The following is a 12,542-nucleotide window of genomic DNA, read 5'->3' as shown; positions in this document are numbered from 1 at the left end:
AAAAACCTGCAATAGAAAGATCCAAAATGCAAACCCCAAATAGCATCAAATTTCTCTCAATTGGCAAACCAATGACAATCTAATGGCTCTGATACCATGTGAGACATGTGAGACATGGACCAACTCTGATACCATGTGAGATTTTGCCAAGATCAAGAGGCAATGGAAAACACAAATAAGAGAGAACAAAATAGATGATAGAAATAAACTGTATTCTATCAAGATGAAAAATATGATCAACTGGATCATTAAACATTCATTTCTTACATACAATGAATATGAGCCTCCTTATATAGGCAAGGCTATATGGATATGTGAGCACACAAACATGACATGTGGCTCAATAAGAAACAAGGGTAGGTAGGAAATAGGTGTGGGTAGGTAGGAGAAACAATATAATAGTTCACATGAGGTGGATCACCCACTGAATGTGGAGTGTAACAACAAGATCAACACCATAAAAGGTGGAAATTCTCCTACACACACAATCCCAATGTGGCACAAACACCCAAGTGTCTCATACCTAAACTACTATGAAATGCATGTACCTAAGTAAACTTAAGTAAAGTGTAATAATATCCATGATGAATAATTATTTACACCAACAAAATTGAATGAGGGTGGGTTTTGGTAATACATTAGTAGCTTTTGCAAGATAAGACTTTCCTAACCCGTTAATCTTCTCTATTCTGTTTTGGTTTACTCATCTATGCTATTAGATTATCTGATTTATGCTTTCCGAACTGAATATGTTTATCAGACTGTAACATTGATCATGATTATGATATTGACATTGGATAAAGATGGATTAGATCGACGACTTGCTTAACATAGTTAAGCGTCGATCTAAATGCTATCGGGCTAGTAACCCGATAGCATATGTAATGCTATTAGTTATCGGGCTTGTTTGCTTTGATACCGATTCATTATCGAGTGTGTTTATATCGATCTCTTATCATTTACAATGGCACCGATTAGTTATCAGACACCGAGTGGATCGGTTGACATTTGTAAGAGTCACGACCAAGTGACATCTTGGTTGGACATGTCTAAAGAACATGTCCGATCAAGGTGCCACTTGATTGTGACTACCTTACTATATATGCATCATTCAAAAGAAAGGGGATGACATTGAAATCGATACATGTTCATCCTCCATACCTGCAGCAAAAGAAAGATAACAATATTATTGTCACAATCATAATACCAAAATCTTAAATACACCATCTTGCATATAACTTGTTCATTAAATTGGAAATTGCAATAATATTTACACGGTATCAGAGCCAAGTTGATTGAACTTGAGGCTATTCAATTTTTGTGAATAATTTAAGAACAATATACTACATCACATTTCTCCAATGGCCAGCGCTATCAGATTCAAAGACAGACTCGGAGGTGGCGATGATTTTTCAGCCTGGAAGTTCAGAATCTAGATGATCTTAAAGGAGAACAAAGTGGATTTATTTGTTCAAACTAAAAATGGCCAACCTGAAAATGAACCTGACAAAACAACATGGATTGAGAGAAATGAAAAGGCCATAAAAATAATAGTTGATGGGGTGAGAAGCAACATAATGCCCATCATAAGAAAACATCAGACAGCCTATAAAATGTTCAAAGAACTCGAAAGCACATTTGAGATATCAAATGCAAGTCGAACTCTGGCATTAAAACGAGAAATAAATCATATCACCATGAACAAGGGGGAGATAATCAACGCCTACTTTATGCGGATATCAATTCTAAGAGATGAACTAGCAACTCTGGATTACGAGATCCAAAGCAAAGAGTTAACACTCATTGCTCTAGATGGGTTGCCTAGTGGATGGAGTACATTCGTCCAAGGCATCAGTGCAAGGTCCAAGTATCCTAAGTTTGAAAGATTAAGGGACGATTGTCTCCAAGAAGAATCAAGATTGAATAAGATGGGAATAAAACAAAAGAACATAGACGAAGACCTTCAAGTTCTAAATACTAACACAAATAAGACAACCAAGAAGAAGCAATTTAGGAAGAGGAAGGGTCATCAAGGCAAGAACACTTCAAAGAGAGACCTATCACATATTCAATGCTATAGGTGCGATAAGTTCGGGCACTTTGTTGCAAAATGTCTAGAGAGAGCCAAACAAGCCACATTTGCCAGAGCAGGAAAATCTAAAAGAGAAGAATCCCAGAACTATGTCCTCTACTCAACACTTACAAGGCATGCATCAAATAAGTCTAACTCTTGGGTGATCGACAGTGCCTCATCCAGACACATTACAGGGTTTAGAGAAGTGTTAAACTCCATGACAGAGGATAATGATGAGGAAGTAACCATCGGAGATGATTCCTCACATCCAGTTAGAGGAATTGGTTCCTGCACCATCAAATTGAAGACAGGCATATCATTGCAACTCGAAGGAGTACTATATGTCCCCAGCATCAAGAGAAATCTAGTCTCCATATCAGCCCTAGAAGATAACGGATACAGAGTAACCTTCATGGAGAACAAGGTGTTGGCTTGGCCAAGAAATTCTTCCATCAAGAAAGCTAAAGTCATTGGTCAAAGACAAGGCTATTTGTATGAGCTGTGCACAGAGCCCAACCTAGCCCTAATTCATGAAGCAACAAATGCAAATGAGGTTTGGCATAGAAGACTAGGCCACCTGAATCATAGAGCTTTATCATCTATGGGAAACCTTGTCACAGGTTTACCTAAGTTGCAGCAATATCATTCAGAGGCATGCAAGGGATGTGCCCTAGGTAAAAATATCAAGGGTGCCTTCCATAATAGTACTAGGAAGACAAGCAAAGTTTTAGAGTTAGTTCATTCTGATGTATGTGGACCAATGTCTGTTCCCTCTCTAGGAGGATGTTTGTATTATGTAATATTTGTTGATGACTACTCTAGGAAAACTTGGATCTACTTTCTGAAGTGTAAAGAATCATAAGAGATCCTTAGTAGGTTTAAAGAGTTTAAATCACTGACGGAGAACTACTCAGGAAATAAAATTAAAATCCTAAGGACTGATAATGGGGGGGAATACACTTCAGAATTATTTAAAGATTTTTGTAAAAACTCAGGGATTAAGAGGGAGCTAACAATACCTTATAATCCTCAACAAAATGGGGTAGCTGAGAGGAAAAATAGGACAATTGTAGAAGCTGCCAAAGCCATGATTCTTGATCAGAATCTAAATATCAATCTTTGGGCAGAAGCAACTAACACTGCTGTGTATATACAAAACAGATGTCCTCACTCACATCTTGAAGATAACTCCTGAAGAAGTATTTACCAAACTAAAACCATATATCAACCACCTTAGGATATTTGGGTGTCCTGTCTATATACATGTACCTAAAGAGAAAAGACTAAAACTAGAACCTTCTGGAAAAAGGGGAATACTTGTAGGATATAGTGAAACATCCAAGGCCTATAGAATATATATACATGGTCAGAGAAATATTGAACTTAGTAGGGATGTCATCTTTGAAGAAGATTTAGCCTTCAAAAGAGCCCTAAGTACAATAGAGCTTGAAATCTATATCCCCACTCCTAACATAGAAGAAGATCCTACTCCTGATCTTCAGAGGGAGAATCTTGAGGAAACTATAGGTGAAACTCCAATCCTACCTAGAGAAAACCTCAAGAAAAGACCTCTATGGGCCACCAAGACTGTAGTAGAAGCTCAGAAGTTTGCTGCTCCTTCAGGAACCTTCAGGGAAAGCAAAAGACCTAATAAATTCACTAGCTATGTTGCTCTTATGAATGATCTCTCTAAAGCTGAACCAAACAATGTATCAGATGGACTTAAATTAAGTATGGAAGGATGCCATGTCTGAAGAGTATCAGTCCATTATGAAGAATGATGTTTGGGAGATCGTTCCTAGGCCTACTAAGAAATCTGTTGTTTCATCTAAATGGCTTTTTAAACTCAAACATGCTGCAGATGGCAGTATTGAAAAGCACAAGGCCAGATTTGTAGCTAGAGGGTTCTCTCAAAGGGAAGGAATAGATTATGAAGAAACCTTTGCACCTGTAGCCAGATATCTGTTATGCGGTCAATGCCTTAAGTCAGTTTATGTGTGAGTCTAAGGAAATCCACTTGATTGCAGTGAAACACATTATGAGATACTTACAAGGTACTCTAAACCTTGGTCTCAAATATGAGAAAGTCAATCTAGACCTACACGGATTTACAGACTCAGATTGGGCTGGGAGTGTGACTGACAGGAAAAGCACTTCAGGATGTTGCTTCAGTTTAGGATCAGCCATGATTTCTTGGATCAACAGAAAACAATCTTCTGTAGCACAGAGTTCCATCGAGGCCGAGTACATTGCAGCTTCCATGGCTGCTCGAGAGGCAATATCGCTTAGGAAGTTGTTTGTGGGACTATTTGGTGAACCCATGAAACCCACTGTCATCCACTATGACAACCAGAGCTACATAAAGCTTTCTATAAATCCAGTATTTCATGACAGATCTAAGCATATTGAGATTCCATACCATTATGTACGAGACATGGTAGACAAAAATGTGATCAAATTGGAATATGTTAGTACAGGAGATCAGACTGCAGATATTCTAACCAAACCACTTTTCAGAGTGAAGGTTGATCACTTCAGAAAAGGTTTAGGTATGATAGAAAGGTAATCTGCTTTGTAAATAAGATGTTTAATGTGTAAACTTCTTTTGTCATGTTGAGACATTCCGGGTTTCACCCCCTGTGTTCATATCTAAGAGGTGACGATCTCTCAGATTATGAACACTTGTATGCAGACATCATAAGGTGACGATCTTATGATTCTCTAAACTAGTTATCATGTTGGATCTCTGGTGTGTCATGGATATGCCATGATGGAGTTGTGATAAAACATTTGTATAAAATGTTTGTGCACATATCACAACCTGGATAAGATGAGAATCTAACCATCCTCATATGTTTATCCTTAGTATTGCGTGTTTAGGCAATACTGATATCACGTGTTCAGGTGATATCTTGTCATAATGAAATGATGAATCTTTTATATCACATGGTTAGGTGATACTCTATGTCACATACTTAGAGTGATGTTTTATATTTGTATCTTATGTCTTGATGGTACTTCATATCATATGTATAGATGATATATATTCTTGGAGACTGACATTATGGAAAAGAAATGTGATGCAGGTTCCAAATCTAAGAGGGAGTGTTAATGCATTAGTATCTTCTGCAAGATAAGACTTTCCTAACCCGTTAATCTTTTCTATTCTGTTTTGGTTTACTCATCTACGCTATTAGATTATCTGATTTATACTTTCCGAACTGAATATGTTTATCAGACTGTAACATTGATCATGATTATGATATTGACATTGGATAAAGATGGATTAGATCGACGACTTGCTTAACATAGTTAAGCGTCGATCTAAATGCTATCGGGCTAGTAACCCGATAGCATATTAATGTCGATTCATTTATGAATCGGCATTAATATACTATTGGGGTATTAACCCGATAGTATATGTAATGGTATTAGTTATTGGGCTTGTTTGCTTTGATACCGATTCATTATCGGGTGTGTTTATATCGATCTGTTATCATTTACAATGGCATCGATTAGTTATCATAGACACCGAGTGGATCGGTTGACATTTGTAAGAGTCACGACCAAGTGACATCTTGGTCGGACATGTCTAAGACATGTCCGATCAAGGTGCCACTTGATTGTGACTACCTTACTATATATGCATCATTCAAAAGAAAGGGGATGACATTGAAATTGATACATGTTCATCCTCCATACCTGCAGCAAAAGAAAGACAACAATATTATTGTCACAGTCATAATACCAAAATCTTAAATACACCATCTTACATATAACTTGTTCATTAAATTGGAAATTGCAATAACATTTACAAGTTTGTGTCGGAGCATCTTTGAAGACTTAAAGATTTTGCGGATCAACTTTTCATAGTTAACAAACTATTGGATGAGGAAGATATGGTTGCTCTGACCATCAATAATTTGTTGCCCTCATTTGAGACTTTTGTGGAGTCTTTGAAACTATTGGCAAAATGTCAAGGTCAATTCGTATTTTTTGTAGAAGGAATGTTAATAAGAACAAATGAGTGAATTTTTTTGGGCGGAGTTTAGATAGTGCACTTGTTGCATAGGTTTAAGGTATAAACTATGGTTCTCCTTCCACTTCACAATGATGAAGAAAGGTACAATGCTTCTATTGTAAAAAATATTGAAGGAAAAGACAATATAATCTATCCCACAAGCCATAGAATGAAGCTAATGTGATGGCTATTGTTGAGGAGTTTGCATTGATAGCTCTTATAGCAATGACAAAAGTAGTTGCTAGTTTTTTGATTTAGGCACTCTAGACATTTCATGTTTTGAAAGGATTGGTATGTCAGATTTATTGCTGATTATATTCACAGAGATTTTGTATCACTTGATGACAACAAGTCACACATTGTTTTTTTTTTATTGGTGAAGTACTAGGATTTTTAGCCTGGCGCTAGCTCCAGGTGAGGCCACAACTAGGGGACCTCATCCTCGATAATTTCCTCCTTCCTCCTTGTTCTTCTCTTTTCACATCCGTCTTCTCCTCCTCCTCCTCTGCTACCACCGATTCCTCCTCCTCCTTCACAGTTTGACCTTCTCCACCTCCTTCGTATAGCATCCCTCTAAGCATCATCCTCTCTCTCTGATCATTGGCCATGTCTTTCCTTCAGTTTTGAGGCCTTAACACCTCTATTATTTTGTTTGTCTTCTGTGTGCCTTTACGTGGCGTCTATTTATTGCCTTCCATCTTCATCTTCTAGCCTTCATCCTCTACCTTTTTGCTCGTCCATGCCTCCTACCATGCCAACCATCTCCTCCATTGCATGCAGCATCCTTCATCATGTTGTCTCCACCTCCAACCTCCATCCTCTGTCCACTGTCAACTGTCTTCCACCAAGCATTGGTCCAGGGATTCGAACCAAGGAAGCAGTGTTAACATTGCTCTTGCAACTACTGTTACACTGCGGGGTCAACCCCGACAAGTCACATATTGTTGAAGGGATGGGTGATGTGAGAATTGTACTCAAAATGACATCAAACTTTTAGTAGAAAATGCTAGGTATGTTCCTGGATTGAACAAAAAATTATTTTCTTGTAGCCTGATTACAAGAGTTCCTAATGTTCTAATTCATTTTTGGTGAAATAGATATCATTGTTTATGATGTGAAATATGATAAATGATTGCTTTAGGCAATAGACTAGGAGGTGTATACAAATTTGTTGATCTTGCCACATCTCCCGTACCACGCCACCTTTTTTCTAATGACTACTCACCCCCAACTCACCTCAGGGCTCCCAAGTTTATAACATGCCACCTTTACTAATGACTATTCACTCCCAAACTCACTTCAAACAGCCCAACCTTATGCCGTTGGGTTGAAGATTTGAACATTGACATCGCCAACTTGTAAGTCGAAAGCTTGGATGGCACAAGAATCGACATCCTAATTGCTTTCTCTCAGTACATGAGTTACTTCAAAATTTCTAAAAGATGCTAGAAGGCTTCTTATACATTTTATCTCCTTGTCAATTTTATAGCTCTAGGCTTCTCCTTTGATGATGGCGTGTATTATAGCCTGAGAGTCACCATCCAGGTGTAAATTCTCCACACCTAGTCTATTTGCCAATTGGACTGCCAAAAGCTTTAGCTTCGGCTTCGTTATTAGAACCCATACCTAACCTTTGCTTGCATTTGGGCACCACTATCCCCCTGCTATCCTTCGCAATGCAACCCGCACTTGATGGTCCAGGATTGCCACGAGCAACACCGTCAAAATTTTTTTTGATCCACCCCACATTTGGTGGTCGCCAATTGTTATCTCTCTCTAACTGCTGATAAGGTTTAACCCTTTGAAACCCATTAACGGGTATTTATGACATTAATTTATCATTATTAATTAATTACTATTTTCCATTTATCCATTAATTAAATAATATTTAATTATTTAATTTATGAGAGCTACTTATCTACTTTTAATAAATAAACAAAATTTCCATTTTTCATCTCACGAGTTAACTTCATCCTTGAAATAGAATTTTTTTCCCTCACTAGTTGACTTCATCTTCAAATGGAAACTTAATCCTTTCATTTATCTATTTATTAAATGAAAAATTTCATTATTATCCTCTCACAAGTTTGAAATGGTAAATTTCTAATTTCAATTGAGTTGACTCCACTGTCAATCAAGTTAATTTATGTCTTTGATCTTATCTTCATCCATCCATTTGATTTTTCATCAATAAATTTATAAGTACCCTTATTCCTTCATTATTTAATTTATTTTCATACAATCAGTCTTTATGCAAATCAACTTTGTCAAAATCAACTATCAACCAAATACAGTGTTATGTTGTTGAGTTGTATCCACATTTCTAACAAGCAAGTTGACAAAGCAAGCTCGATCTAAGGTTTACAATGAGACTGGCAAACAAAAATTTAATTTGTTATGTTTCAAGTTCTTTATTTTATGTTATTTCAATTTCATTTCTTATAGTTCATATGAGCATGTCAACAATAAATTGTGCATCCTTCACCTACCCCTCACAATTCATGACTTCTAAATAATTGCCCCTTTAGGGAACATTTCAATCACATTGACCAATGGCCAATTTTTAACATCCTTCCATCCATTAGAAACAATGGACACCCCTATCTTGATCCATGAATCCACAATGGTCTGCAATGAATCTTCTACAAATTTCACCTCCTTTGCTAGTAAGGTGTTGTGCACCTTTTCAAAACGTAGGCCCTTGTACCCTTTTGGTACTTATTAATTTTTTCATCATTTCTTGCTAATGTGGTGATTGAGCAATGTTGAAAGACAAACCATTTGCATCAACACATCTTGCATTGTGTTGATTGACAATCTCTTGGGATTCCATTTTGAAATGTCTTTTCCAATAGCCCTTTTGATTTTTTATGTGTAGTGGGCTCTTCTTGTGTGGACAAAGTTGTTGGCTCTCTACCACAACTAAAGGAACACTAAGAGATGGGGAAAGAGGGGGCTTCCTTGATTGAGATCCTTTATTTGCCAAATGATGACTTTTACAAGAGTGATTTTCGGTTTATTTTGAAGTGGGATTGGTCCATGAAGCTATAACTAGCAGCCATTGTAATCCCAATGGCAACAAGTTTGGAAAACAACACATTCCAATCAAATGAAAAAAATATATAAAACAAGAGAGTTTGTTTATAGAAAGAAAAAAATGAAGAGAAAAAACCAAAAAAATATACCTCAAATCCTCCAATTTTCCTCCACAATCTCCTTGGCAATGAATGGGCTCTTGTAGATGTGTAGAAATATCAATAATCTCGTCTTTCATTTTGATAGTGAGTAGTTTCTCCCAATAGGAACCAGGTAGAGTATATAAAGCAAATTCTACTTCATTGGAACCTTAAATGGTCAAGCTTCAGCTATTTATGTGCAATGACAAGCATAAATGAAAGTTCAGCAAGTGTATTTGGTTTGTGTGTTTTGTTTTCAAAATGAGGTAAATGTGTTTCTCTTGTGTTTTAAGTTGTTTTTAGGTCCAATTTAAGGGTTATGGTTAGCTTTTCAGGTTGACTGGTCAACCTATGAGATCAAAAAGCAAAAAAAGGTAAAAAATTTAAAAGTTCATAGGTTTCCTGCTGGTTCACTAGATGCGGCTGTTGGGCCCCAGGTTCATCATGGGCATACCTGGTTGAACCCAAGACCCAAAGCAGTGCCCTGTCGAGATCTTCAATGGACTGGGTCATAAACTAGACCGGGATCTGGGAGATTTGTAGAATGAACCAATAATATAGAAAAAAATCTTCCGAAACATTTGTAGGAAGAAAAGTTGATCAGATTTTTTTTTATCCAATCAATTTGGGCCCAAAGAGAAAAAATTACAAATAGTCTTGAGGGTGCTGTGTTAGAGGGGCATCTTCAGATGAAGAGGAACAAAGAAATATCAAACATCTAGTTTTTCAGGCACCACAAGCTACAATTCTCAATTTCTGAATTGCAGATCAAGTGATTTGCAATGTCAGGAATAAATAGCTGGGGGCTGGTATATATCTTCTTTAGCCCTTAAAAATTGGTGCAGGGTAGAGAGCCCTCATAATTTGGTAGACTCTTACTTTGCAGCATTGTGCTTCAGGTACCATTGTATTGAAAAATATTTGCAAGCTGTATCTGAAACAGAAAACAATGAAATGTGAAGAAAAAGTAGTAGCCCGTCAGAAATATTTGGAATAACTAGTATGCTATCAAATTGCAGCCTCTGTTCAGGTCTTCAAACTAACTAGAAAGAGCTAAAGGGTTTGGACAAGAAAGGATTCTTATGGAACCCTGGATTGTTGCATTAAGGAAAATTTCGCTTGGAAGAATAATTAACAAACTGAAAGAGATTGATGCAAAATCCAATTAATGCATGTGTTCTAACAACAAGGTGGACTTTGTTCTTGGGCTTTGCAGAAGATAACATTTGCATGTTATTCTTGAAACTTGCAGCAGGTATAGAAATGAGAAAAGCATACTGAAGACTACATGTGTATGTTAATCCTGAAAATCATTTTCTATTTTCAGTGGATGGTGATATATTACTCAATTGTTCTGATCTCTATGCACTGCAGAGTAAATTTATTATTTTGTTTACTGTAATCTTAAATTGCATGGGTATTGCATACTTTTTGGTTTGAGAGTTGATTATTTTTTCTATCCCTGCAGTTTGATCCTAACGGAAGGCAATGCTTGACGATGAGTGGTTATAGAAGAATTGGTCAAATAATGCGTCAGCAAGCTGATCAGTTTAGTGGTGGATGCCTTCTTGTGGTACAGGAAGGTGGTTATCATGTCACTTATGCATCATATTGTCTTCATGCCATTCTTGAGGGTGTTTTAAATCTGCCACAGCCACTTTTAACAGATCCAATGGCTTATTATCCAGAAGAAGATACTTACAGTGAGAGGATAGAATTTATCAAAAAATACTGGCAAGAAGTATCAGAATCATGGTTAAAGGAAAGTAATGCATCATGAAGTCAATGAATTTTGTTTGTCACCTTCACATAGTACAGGAAGAAGACATTCATATCACTTATGAATCATATGTACCATACCACTTCCAGATCATATTTTCTTCATGCCGCTCATTAGGAATATTCTAGAATCTGAATCTGTCACAACCACATTATTTCAAATTAAAAATTGCTGATCTTCCAGGACATTATAAAGTGAAAAGATATGATGAATCAAAAGAATGCTGGAAGGAAGCATCACACCCACATATGAGAGCAACACGAGTATTCAGGATGTTTAATTATGAGAATCTGAAGCTGTCACAATTGCATGCTGATGACATTTGCATGTCAGAACTTAGATCCGTATCATATGTAGCGAAATTTCTGTTTTTTCTTTAATTTATAAGCATATCAAGTTTCATTTCTTGGTTGAATTTCCTTTTCTGTTTGAAACAGCAATTCAACAATCATCTTAGTTTTGTTGGGAATTTCCCTGTTTAATTTTGGAATTATTTAGGTGCACAAATTGCAAAGGTGTATTTAGACAATAAATTTTTCTTTGTTGGGGTTTTCCTCAGACTTATTTAATTATTTATATGGTGGTAAATTACCCTTTATCAGTGTATTATTTGATTTGGTTGCCATGAGCTAGGGTATCTCTTGCTTCCAATTCACCTGAAAATTGCATCTGGCCTCATTCATTGGGGTAGGCGACACCTAGTTATATTGGCCTCATTCATTGGGGTAGGCGACACCTAGTTATATGGACTTACTGCAGCATTTTGAAAAACTGGGATGCTTTTATTACTTAAATGTATTCTGTTGGGGTTTTCCTATACATTATTAATATCAACTGAGAAACCAACTAATCCATCGTACCACCACCAGAACTTAGATTATTCAGTAGCCAACTCATCTACCCTGAAAAAAGTAACTCATGGCTATTTCCAGTAGGATTATTTTGATGCCTAATTCCTTACCTCAATTTTGTACTAAAGATAGGACCTAAATGTCACATCCCACGTACTCAAGCCTAAAGAACAGTAGACTTGGAGATTAATGGCATGGGTATGGGTGCCATGATATGAAAAGAGGATGGCAGGCAGTGCATTTAATGAGGAATGGACATAGCTGACAGAGGATGTATCGTGCCATTAATATGTTATGGCACCCTCGCCCTCCCTCATATTCTATTCAATTTCCATGTGAAAGAGATGATGTAAGGTAACTTATGGGGATTTAAGAAAGGGATTTTGGGGAAAAAGGCTTTAAAAGAAAAACTTTCAGAAAAAAATGCAATAAGTAGGGTGCAGCGATCTTCCACAACCATTGTCAGCACCCTCCTTGTCTACGTTAGAATGGGAGCTAGCTCTGCACAATCTCTTATAAAGAGAGTCAAGAGGATGGGAAAAGGCGTAGGGGGAAGAAAATGCAAGAGAAGGCAAGCAACAAAGATGTCTATGACTGAGGTTATTAAAAGGAAGAAAACCTTTCAAAATGCAAGCATTAT

The 12,542-nt window shown here is 36.9% G+C and overlaps 1 protein-coding gene across 1 annotated transcript in view; it reads left to right on the top strand.

The window, feature by feature from the left end:
* LOC131068366 (histone deacetylase 8) overlaps positions 1-11,466 on the top strand; it is a 38,736-nt gene extending 27,270 nt beyond the window's left edge. Inside the window, exon 3 of the mRNA XM_058003552.2 lies at positions 10,740-11,466. Within this exon, the coding sequence (XP_057859535.1) occupies positions 10,740-11,051 (312 nt within the window). The 3' untranslated portion in view covers positions 11,052-11,466. The remainder of the gene's footprint in view (positions 1-10,739) is intronic.
* Positions 11,467-12,542: the final 1,076 nt, after the last annotated feature.

The sequence above is a fragment of the Cryptomeria japonica genome, chromosome 11 (genome assembly GCF_030272615.1).
Source record: "Cryptomeria japonica chromosome 11, Sugi_1.0, whole genome shotgun sequence".
NCBI lineage: Eukaryota > Viridiplantae > Streptophyta > Pinopsida > Cupressales > Cupressaceae > Cryptomeria > Cryptomeria japonica.
This window is presented reverse-complemented; position numbering and strand designations above follow the sequence as displayed.